General features: G+C 44.8%; 1 protein-coding gene across 1 annotated transcript; it reads left to right on the top strand.

Moving 5' to 3' along the window:
• The first annotated feature begins 6,956 nt into the window (after positions 1-6,956).
• LOC119943846 (serine/Arginine-related protein 53-like) lies at positions 6,957-8,352 on the top strand. The gene has a single exon (XM_038765023.1). It carries the CDS (start codon positions 7,005-7,007, stop codon positions 7,929-7,931), a length of 927 nt encoding a protein of 308 aa, XP_038620951.1. The 5' UTR covers positions 6,957-7,004; the 3' UTR covers positions 7,932-8,352.
• The last annotated feature ends 3,457 nt before the right edge of the window (positions 8,353-11,809 follow it).

Genomic DNA, 11,809 nt, shown 5'->3' with positions numbered 1-11,809 from the left:
CGCGCGCGGGGCGACGGGGGTCTCGCGCGCGTGCGCACGACAGGGAAACAGAGACAGGGACGGAGAGAGAACGCGCGCGCGCGCCTGGAAAGGCGGGAAAGGCGCGAGGGCGGCGCGCGCAGCCCAGCCCCGCGCGCCCCCGCGCATGCGCATCGCCCCGCCCTCCCTCCTCGCCTCCTGAGGAGGAGCGAGGCCCACAGTGCACCGCGGCCGCCTCTGGGCCCTCCCTCAGTTGGTCGGGCTAACCCGTTCATTCAGATTGTTATTAATAATCAATCAATCAGTCGTATTTATTGAGCGCTTACTATGTGCAGAGCACTGTACTAAGCGCTTGGGAAGTACAAATTGGCAACACATAGAGACAGTCCCTACCCAACAGTGGGCTCACAGTCTAAAAGGGGGAGACAGAGAACAGACCCAAACATACCAACAAAATAAAATAAATAGGATAGAAATGTACAAGTAAAATAAATAAACAAGTAGAGTAATAAATATGTATAGAGTAATAAATGTGTTATTTATTAATTATTTATTAATGTTATTTATTAATGTTATAATTTAACATATATGTTATTAATAATATTATTATTATATATGATATAATTGTATAATACGTAATTATAATACGATCGTTATAATACATAATTATAATATGATTGTTATAGTGCATAATTTGACGTGATCATCACGCATGATTATAATATGATCGTCATAATACATAACTATAATATGATTGTTGTAATGCATAATTATGATGTGATAATTATAATGCATAATTATAACATGATCATCATAATACATCAATCAATCAATCGTATTTATTGAGCGCTTACTATGTGCAGAGCACTGTACTAAGCGCTTGGGAAGTACAAGTTGGCAACACATAGAGACAGTCCCTACCCAACAGTGGGCTCACAGTCTAAAAGGGGGAGACAGAGAACAGACCCAAACATACCAACAAAATAAAATAAATAGGATAGAAATGTACAAGTAAAATAAATAAATAAGTAGAGTAATAAATATGTATAGAGTAATAAATATGTTATTCATTAATTATTTGTTAATGTTATTTATTAATGTTATAATTTAACATATATGTTAAATATGTTATTAATAATAATAATAATATATATAATATAATTGTATAATATGTAATTATAATACGATCGTTATAATACATAATTATAATATGATTGTTATAGTGCATAATTTGACGTGATCATCGTGCCTGATTATAATATGATCGTCATAAGACATAACTATAATATGATTGTTGTAATGCATAATTATGATGTGATAATTATAATGCATAATTATAATATGATCATCATAATACATAGCTATAATATGATTATTCTAATGCATAATTATGATGTGATTATTATAATGCATAATTATAATATGATCATCATAATACATAACTATAATATGATTATTGTAATGCATAATTATGATGTGGTAATTATAATGCCTAATTATAATATGATCATCATAATACATAACTATAATATGATTGTTGTAATGCCTAATTATGATGTGATAATTATAATGCATAATTGTAATATGATTATCACGATACATGATAATAATATGATGATTCTAATGCATAGTTGCGATATGATACCTTCCCAGCGCTTAGAACAGTGCTTTGCACAGAGTAAGCGCTTAATAGAGAAGAGCTTAATAGAGAAGCAGCAGTGGAAAGAGCGTGGGCTTTGGAGTGAGAGGTCATGGGTTCAAATTCCGCTCCGCCAATCGTAAGGTGGGTAACTTTGGGGAAGTCACTTCACTTCTCTATGCCTCAGTTCCCTCATCTGTAAAGTGGGCATGAAGACTGTGAGCCTCCCCGTGGGACAACCTGATCACCTTGTAAACTCCCGGGCGCTTAGAACAGTGCTTTGCACATCGTAAGTGCTGAATAAATGCCATTATTATTATAAATGCTATCATCAGGCTGTCCCACGTGGGGCTCACAGTCCTCATCCCCATTTTACATATGAGGGAACTGAGGCACAGAGAAATTTTTTTTTTGATGGCATTTCTTAAGCGCTTACTATGTGCAAAGCACTGTTCTAAGTGCTGAAAGAAAAGGCGACCCCAGCCGAAGTTGAGTGACTTGCCCAAGATCACACAGCAGACAAGTGGCAGACCCGGGATTAGAACTCAAATCCTTTGACTCCCAAACCCGGATTCTTGCCACTAAGCCATAATGCTTTTCCAACAATGAACAGACATACTCCCTGCCCACAACGAGCTTACAGTCTAGAGTACTGTACAATACAGGTGCTTAACAAGCACTGAAGAGTAAAAATCTCCCCAACATTTGGACCTGCTGAAAATACAACAGCCAACCTGTCACAAGCACGCGAGAGTTACAAAGAGGCCAAATAATAACAGTATTCGTTGGGCGCTTATTATGTGCCATGCGCCGTCTACTTGGAGGAACAGTGTGGCCCTGTGGAAGGAGCACGGGCTTTGGAGGGAGGTAATGGGTTCAAATTCCTACTCCGCCAATTGTCAGCTGTGTGATTTTGGACAAGTCACTGAACTTCTCTGGGCCTCAGTTACCTCATGTAATAATAATAATGTTGGTAGTTGTTAAGTGCTTACTGTGTGCCAAGCACTGTTCTAAGCGTTGGGGTAGATACCAGATAATCAGGTTGTCCTACGTGGGGCTCACAGTCTTCATCCCCATTTTCCAGATGGGGTAACTGAGGCACAGAAGTTAAGTGACTTGCCCAAGGTCGCACAGCTGCCAAGTGGCAGAGCCGGGATTAGAACCCATGACCTCTGACTCCCAAGCCCATGCTTTTTCCACTAAGCCACGCTGCTTCTATTTTATTTATTTATTTTGTATTCTATTTATTTTATTTTGTTAATATGTTTTGTTTTGTTCTCTGTCTCCCCCTTCTAGACTGTGAGCCCGCTGTTGGGTAGGGACCGTCTCTATATGTTGCCAACTTGTACTTCCCAGGCGCTTAGTGCAGTGCTCTGCACACAGGAAGCGCTCAATAAATACAATTGATTGCTTGATTGATTGATTGATTCTGCTTCTTCTGTAAAATGGGGATTAAGACTGTGAGCGCCCCGTGGGACAACCTGATCACCTTGCAACCTCCCCAGCTCTTAGAACAGTGCTTTGCACATAGTAACTGCTTAATAAATGCCAACATTATTATTATTACTTGTTTGGTTTTGTTGTCTGTCTCCCGCTGTTGGATAGGGATGTCTCTATATGTTGCCGATTTGTACTTCCCAAGCGCTTAGTACAGTGCTCTGCACACATGAAGCACTCAATAAATACGATTGAATGAATGAATGAATGCCAAGCACTTGGGGCCCGGGGGGCGGGGGGATACAAGGTCATCAGGTTGTCCAACCTGGAGCTCACAGTCTTCATCCCCATTTTACAGATGAGGGAACTGAGGCACAGAGAAGTAAAGTGACTTGCCTAAAGTCATCCAGCTGACAAGTGGCGGAGCCGGGATTAGAATTCACTCATTCATTCATTCATTCATTCAATCGTATTTATTGAGCGCTCATTCATTCATTCAATCGTATTTATTGAGCGCTTATTGTGTGCAGAGCACTGGACTAAGCACTTGGAAAGTCCAATTTGGCAACAGATAGCGACAATCCTAACCCAACAACGGGCTCACAGCCTAGAAGAGGGGAGACAGACAACAAAACAAATAGACAGGCATCAATGTAAATAAATAGAATTATAGATATATAGACACATCATTAATAAAATATATTCATTCAACACACCATTAATAAAATACATCCATTCATTCATTCAATCATATTTATTGAGCACTTGCTGTGTGCGGAGCATTGGATGAAGCACTTTACGAGTATAGTTTAGCAACATAGAGACAATCCCTACCCAACAACGGGCTCACAGTCTAGAAGGGGGGAGACAGACAACAAAACAAAACAAGTAGACAGGCAATTCATTCATTCATTTCTATTTATTGAGCGCTTGCTGTGTGCAGAGCACTGTGCTAAGCACTTGGAAAGTACAATTCAGCAATAATGATAATGATGGTATTCGTTAAGCGCTTACATAGTAAGTTCTAAGAGCTGGGGTAATAATGATAATAATAATGATGGTCTTTGTTAAGCGCTTGCTAGGTGCCAAGCACTGTTCTAAGCACTGGGGTAGATACACGGTAATCAGTTTGCCCACGTGGGGCTCACAGTCTCAATCCCCATTTTACAGATGAGGGAACTGAGGCACAGAGAAGTTAAGTGACGTGCCCAAGGTCATGCAGCAGACAAGTGACGGAGCCAGGATTAGAACCCTTTTAGACTGTGAGCCCACTGTTGGGTAGGGGCTGTCTCTATATGTTGCCAACTTGGACTTCCCAAGCGCTTAGTACAGTGCTCTGCACACAGTAAACGCTCAATAAATACGATTGATGATGATGATTAGAACCCACGACCTCTGATTCCCAAGCCCGTGTCCTTGCCATTAGGCCATGCTGCTTCTAGTTTAGTACTCTGTGCGTAGTAAGCACTCATTCATTCATTCAATCGTATTTATTGAGCGCTTATTGTGCGCAGAGCACTGGACTAAGCAGGTGGAAAGTCCAATTCGGCAACAGATAGCGACAATCCCTACCCAACAACGGACTCACAGCCTAGAAGGTAGGAGACAGACAACAAAACAAGTAGACAGGCATCAATGTAAATAAATAGTAAATAAATAGTAAATAAATACTATACTCTGTGCATAGTAAGCACTCAATAAATACCACTGATAGGTGAACTGTGTCCGCAGAGGAAAAGGGGGGCTTAGTCTTCCCCAGTGCTCAGTAGTGGTGGTTTTTTTAGTACTTACCTACTCTCCCAAGTGCTTAGTAGCAGCGTGAAAAGAGCGTGGCTCCGTGGAAGGAGCCCAGGCCTGAGAGACAGAAGGTCATGGGTTCTAATCCCTGCACTCTGCTGTGACCTTGGGCAAGTCACTTAACGTCTCTGTGCCTCAGTTATCTCATCTGTAAGATGGGGATGGAGACTGTGAGCCCCACGTGGGACAGGGATCCAATTTGTTTGTATCAACCCCAGCACCTGGCACATAGTAGGTGCTCAACAAATACCAGAATTATTATTATTATTATTCCTCATCCTCAAGTGGCACTTCCTCCTCCCCTCCCCATCGCCCCTACTCCCTCCCTCTGCTCCACCTCCTTACCCTCCCCACAGCACTTGTGTATATTTATACATATTTATTACTCTATTTATTGTATTAATGATGTGTATCTATGTGTAATTCTATTTATCTAATAATAATAATAATGATGATAGCATTTGTTAAGCACTTACTATGTGCAAAGCACTGTTCTAAGAGCTAGGGAGGATACAAGGTGATCAGCAGATGATACAAGGTGATCAGCAGATGATAGAAGGTGATCAGCAGATACAAGGTGATCAGCCACGAGAAGCAGTGTGGCTCAGTGGAAAGAGCACGGGTTTTGCACATAGTAATCGCTTAATAAATGCCATTATTATTATTGTTATTATTATTATTATTATTATTATTGTGGGTTCAAATCCCAGCTCTGCCACTTGTCAGCTGTGTGACTTTGGGCAAGTCACTTCACTTCTCGGTGCCTCAGTTCCCTCATCTGTAAAATGGGGATTAAGACTGTGAGCCCCCCCGTGGGACAACCTGATCATCTTGTAACCTCCCCAGTGCTTAGAACATAGTACTAAATACTTCGTACTTAATAAGTGCTTAATACTTAGTGCTTAATACTTAGTGCTTAGTGCTTAATACTAAGCACTTAATAAATGCTATCATTACTATTATTATTATTATTATTGTCAGGTTGTCCCATGTGGGGCTCGCAGTCTTCATCCCCATTTTACAGATGAGGGAACTGAGGCCCAGAGAAGTTAAGTGACTTGCCCAAGGTCACACAGCTGACAATTGGCGGAGCCGGGATTTAAACCCGTAATAATAATAATAATAATAATAATAATAATAATAATAATAATAATAATAATAATAATAATAATAATAAATAATGGCATTTATTAAGTTATTACTATGTGCAAAGCACTGTTCTAAGTGCTGAGGAGGTTACATGGTGAACAGGTTGTCTCACGGGGGGCTCACAGTCTTCATCCCCATTTTACAAATGAGGGAACTGCTGCCCAGGGGAGGTTACAAGGTGATCAGGTTGTCCCATGGGGGGTTCACAGTCTTCATCCCCATTTTACAGATGAGGGAACTGAGGCCCAGAGAAGTTAAGTGACTTGCCCAAGGTCACACAGCTGACAATTGGCGGAGCCGGGATTTAAACCCACAATAATAATAATAATAACAATAATGACATTTATTAAGTGATTACTATGTGCAACGCACTGTTCTAAGTGCTGGGGAGGTTACAAGGTGATCAGGTTGTCCCACGGGGGCTCACAGTCTTCATCCCCATTTTACAGATGAGGGAACTGAGGCCCAGAGAAATGAAGTGACTTGCCCAGAGTCACACAGCTGACAATTGGCCGGGATTTGAACCCGTGACCTCTGACTCCAAAGCCCGGGCTCTTTCCACTGAGCCACGTATTGACGCCTGTCTACTTTTGTTTTGTTGTCTGTCTCCCCCTTCCAGACTGTGAGCCCCTTGTTGGGTAGCGACTGTCACTATCTGTTGCTGTACTGGACTTTCCAAGCGCTTAGTACAGTGCTCTGCACATAGTGAGCGCTCAATAAATACGATTGAATGGATGAATGAATGAATGAGGGGAGGAGGGGGAAGGGCAATTGAGGCAGGAAAGGAAGCTGTGATGGGGCTCCGCCCACTGGCGCCGACCAATCAGAAGCCGAGAACACGAAGGTGGGCGGGGCTTGAGCGACCGTTGGAACCGGAAGTCTCGTGGGCAGGCCCTGAGGTAAATGGCGCCATTTTCCTGAGGTAAATGGCGCCATTTTCCTGAGGTAAATGGTGCCATTTTCTTGAGGGGAATAGCAGGCCTTGGGGTCTCATCGCGTCACCATGGGACGTCGGTCATCAGACTCTGGAGACGAAAGGCGAAGCGGGAAAAGAAAACAACGTCGGCGACGACGTTCATCTTCCAGCAGTTCCTCGGATGGGAGGAAACCCCTCCAGAAGAAGGGCAGGAAATCGAGGTCGAAGTCAAGGCCTCGGTCTCGAGACCTTCAGTGCGGTTCACGTCGTCACGATAAAAGGCGGAGGCGCCGATCGAGCAGCAGCTCTTCCCGCGGCTCCAGAAGGAAACGCAGCAGAAGTCGTTCGAGGGGACGGGGGAAATCTGGTAGATCCGGGTCGAAGAGGAGAGAGAAGGCGTCGAGGAGGGCCCGTAGCCGGAGCAGCAAAGGAGCTGGTCGGGAATGGCGTAGAGGCCGGGATAAAGAGCATCCTGTAAAGGAGAGGGAGAAAGGGAAAGGAGTGGAATCACACAAGCCGATGCCTGGAGACTTGGGAAACTTCACAACTGGGATGGGGCGGCTGGGCCCTGCTGAGCGGGCCAAAGCCATGTTAGTTCTTGAAGCTACTCCAGAGACAGACGAAGCCCTGATGGCTAAAATAAGAAATGAGGAAGAAGCAGGAAGGAAAATAAGAGAAGACCAAGCCACGCTAGGAGAGCAAGTGAAACGAATAAAGGAGATTGAAGCCGTCGAAAGCAACCCCTTTGTTCAGCAGACGTTCAGATCAAGTAGAGAAGTCAAGAAGGCATTTAAATGCAGACAAGAGAAGAGTGAAAGTACAACTAAAGGGTTTGCTGACCTCTCCAACGGCGAGAAGGACGCCAGTGCCATTCCTACATCTATCAAGTACCAGGACGATGAATCCCTCGCACATCCAAACCTATTTATTGAGAAGGCCAAAGCCGAAGAAGCGTGGTTCAAGAGACTAATTGCTCTTAGGCGAGAAAGACTGATGGGTAGTCCCGTGGCCTGAGTAGCTTTTGCGTGCCCATTTGGACGTGGAGAATTCCATGCTTTTGAAGTTTTGAATGCCACTGAGAACTGTTCCAGAAGGAAGGAGAACATTGTAAAAAGTGACGTGACTCGATAAATATATAGCTCAGGACACCTTTCCTTTCCTCTGATCGGGAGTGTTGGGTTGTTGGGAAGTTGGAGGGGAAATTTTGAGATGGTATTCGAATAGTGAGACTGCCCTTAACAGTGTAAACTCATCAACCCATTAACATGGTGCCAAATGGAGTAAAGTAGTTGGACAATAGTAGGTGTGTATTGCAATTGCCAGGAGATTTCACCTTCTTCCACCCCACCCTGCTAGGAATTGCTCACATGTACCTCCATCTCAGACGCCTTCCCCAACCAAGCCTTCATTTCCTCTACTCCCTCTCCCTTTTGAGTCGACCTTGAACTTGGATCTGATCCCTTTAAGTGCTTAGTATTCACCCACCCTCAGCCCCACAGCGCTTGTGTCCAGATTTGTTATTTACTTTAAATGCCCATCTTCCCCTCTAGACTGCCAAGGTTGGTGGGCAGAGAACATGTCTACCAACTCTGTTGTATTATATTCTCCTGTAATTTTATTTATTTATATTAATGCCTGTCTCCTCTTGACTGTGGGCAGGGACTGTGTCTGTTCTATTGTTGTATTGTCCTCTCCCAAGCTCTTCGTACAGTGCTCTGAACACAGCGCTCAGTAAATATGACTGACTCTTAGTCCAGTGTTCTGCCCACAGTAAGCTCACAATAAATACCACTGATTGGCTATGAAAACACAATATTGGTAATCTTTTCTTATCATTACTACTTGCTATTGTCTCATGTGCTTTGCCTCTCCTGGTTGGGAAAACCCAGTATTTGTTAGTCTTTCATATCCTTACTCTGCCTGGAGTTCTTCTGTCAGCTATCAGATTAAGCCAAGATCCGGCCCAAGGCCCTCGATAATGTTTGCAACCTTCCCACCGTCTCTGCAAGCCCAAAACCCCAACTCCCATTTGGGTGGATGGGTTATTTTTCACTTCTTAGCACTTGCCCATGGGGCTGTTATTTAATGTCCATAACTAACTTCTTTATATTCATGCCTGTCTGCCCCTCTCGACTGTGAGCTCTTTGTGGGCAGGGAATGTGCCTGTTTGTTCTGTTGTCCTCTCCCAAGCGCTTAGTACAGTGCTCTGCAAACAGAAAGTGCTTGATAATTACAATCGAATGAATGAATGAATGAATGGAAGACACCCCCCCGCCACCCCCCGCCAAGCGCCAGCCCTGCCACTGACCTGTTGTCAGTCAGTCGGGGGTATTCATTGAGCACTTACTGTGTGCAGAGCACTGGATTAAGTACTAAGTGCTTGGGAGAGGACAATAGAATAATAGAACGAGTTGTCTACACCTGCTGCCTCGAATTCCTCAATGCCAACTCTCTCCTTGACCCCCTCCAATCTGGCTTCCTTCCCCTCCACTCCACTGAAACTGCCCTCTCAAAGGTCACCAGTGACCTCCTTCTTGCCAAATCCAACGGCTCCTACTCTATCCTAATCCTCCTCGACCTCTCAGCTGCCATTGACACTGTGGACTATCCCCTTCTCATTCACTCATTCAATCGTATTTATTGAGCACTTACGGTGTGCAGAGCACTGTACTAAGCGCCAACACACTATGCAACCTTTGCTTCCCAGACTCCGTCCTCTCCTGGTTCTCCTCTTATCTCTCTGGCCGTTCATTCTCAGTCTCCTTTGCGGGCTCCTCCTCCCATTCCCATCCCCTTACTGTAAGGGTTCCTCAAGGGTTAGTTCTTGGTCCCCTTCTATTCTCTATCTACACTCTCTCGGTGAACTCATTCGCTCCCACGGCTTCAACTATCATCTCTACGCTGATGACACCCAAATCTACATCTCTGCCCCTGCTCTCTCTCCCTCCCTCCAGACTCATGTCTCCTCCTGCCTTCAGGACATCTCCACCTGGATGTCTGTTCGCCATATAAAACTCAAAACGTCCAAGACTGAACTCCTTATCTTCCCTCCCAAACCCTGCCCTCTTCCTGACTTTCCCGTCACTGTAGACGGCACTACCATCTCTACCATGAGAAGCAGCATGGCTCACGAGAAGCAGCGTGGCTCAGTGGAAAAGAGCACGGGCTTTGGCGTCAGAGGTCATGGGTTCAAATCCCGGCTCCACCACTTGTCAGCTGTGTGACTCTGGGCAAGTCACTTCACTTCTCTGGGCCTCAGTTCCCTCATCTGTAAAATGGGGATTAAGACTGTAAGCGCCCTGTGCAACCTGATCACCTTGTAACATCCCCAGTGCTTAGAAGAGTGCTTTGCACATAGTAAGCACTTAATAAATGCCATTATTGTTGTTATTATTATTATTATTACCATCCTTTCCATCTCACAAGCCCGCAACCTTGGTGTCATCCTCAACTCCGCTTTCTCGTTCACCCCAAACATCCAATCTGTCACCAAAATCTCCCAGTCTCACCTCCACAACATCGCCAAAATCTGCCTTTTCCTTTCCATCCAAACCGCAACCTTGCTGTTTCAATCTCTCATCCTATCCCAATTGGATTACTGCATCAGCCTCCTCTCTGGTCTCCCATCCTCCCGTCTCTCCCCACTTCACTCTGCTGCCCGGATTATCTTTGTGCAGTAATGCTCTGGGCGTGTTACTCTCCTCCTCAAAAATTTCCAGTGGTTGCCTGTCAACCTACGAATCAAGCAAAAACTCCTCACCCTGGGCTTCAAGGCTGTCCATCACCTCACCCCCTCCTCCCTCACCTCCCTTCTCTCCTTCTGCAGCCCAGCCCGCACCCTCCGCTCCTCTGCCGCTAACCTCCTCACTGTTCTCTCCCGTCCCGCCGTCGAACCCCGGCCTTCCCCTGGCCCGGAATGCCTTCCCTCCGCAAATCCGCCAAGCTAGCTCTCTTCCTCCCTTCAAAGCCCTACTGAGAGCTCACCTCCTCCAGGAGGTCTTCCCACACTTTTTCTCTCCTCCTCCCCATCCCCCATTCATTCATTCATTTGTATTTATTCAGTGCTTACTGTGTGCAGAGCACTGTACTAACGGCTGGGAAAGTACAGTCCGGCCACAAGTAGAGACAATCCCTACCCAACAAAACAGCAACAATCCCTGCCCACCGCAGGCTTACAGGAATGACCTGGATGGTTGCACAGCCCCTCTGGGCCTCAGTTTCTTCATCTGTAAAATGGGGATTAAACCCTCCCCCACCTTAGACTGTGAGCCCCATGTGGGAGGGAGACTGTGTCCAATCTGATTGTCTTGTAGCTTCTCTGTGCCTCAGTTACCTCATCTGTAAAATGGGGATTAAGACTCTGAGCCCTACGTGGGACAATGTATCCTCCCCAGCGCTTAAAACAGTGCTTTGCACATAGTGTTTAACAAATGCCATTATTATTATTATGGGGATTAAGATTGTGAGCCCCACGTAGAACAACCTGCTTACCTTGTATCTACCACAGTGCTTGGCACATAGTAAGCGCTTAACAAATACCTTCATTGTTATTATTATCTCCCCCTTCTAGACCGTGAGCCCACTGTTGGGTAGGGACCGTCTCTATATGTTGCCAACTTGTACTTCCCAAGCGCTTAGTACAGTACTCTGCACACAGTAAGCGCTCAATAAATATGACTGATTGATTGATTGATTATTATTCTCTGGACCTCAATTACCTCATCTATAAAAGGGGGATTAAGACTTTGAGCCCCAAATGGGACATGAACTGGATCCAACCTGATTAGCTTGTATCTACCCCAGGGTTTAGTGCCGTGTCTGGCACATAGTAAGCACTTAACAAATACCATTTTTTTTAAAAAAGTTAAGGTCACACTGCAGGCAAATGGAGG

The sequence above is a fragment of the Tachyglossus aculeatus genome, chromosome 22, assembly GCF_015852505.1.
Source record: "Tachyglossus aculeatus isolate mTacAcu1 chromosome 22, mTacAcu1.pri, whole genome shotgun sequence".
NCBI lineage: Eukaryota > Metazoa > Chordata > Mammalia > Monotremata > Tachyglossidae > Tachyglossus > Tachyglossus aculeatus.
Note: the sequence above shows the minus strand (reverse complement) of the source record. Positions and strands in the feature narration are given on the sequence as shown.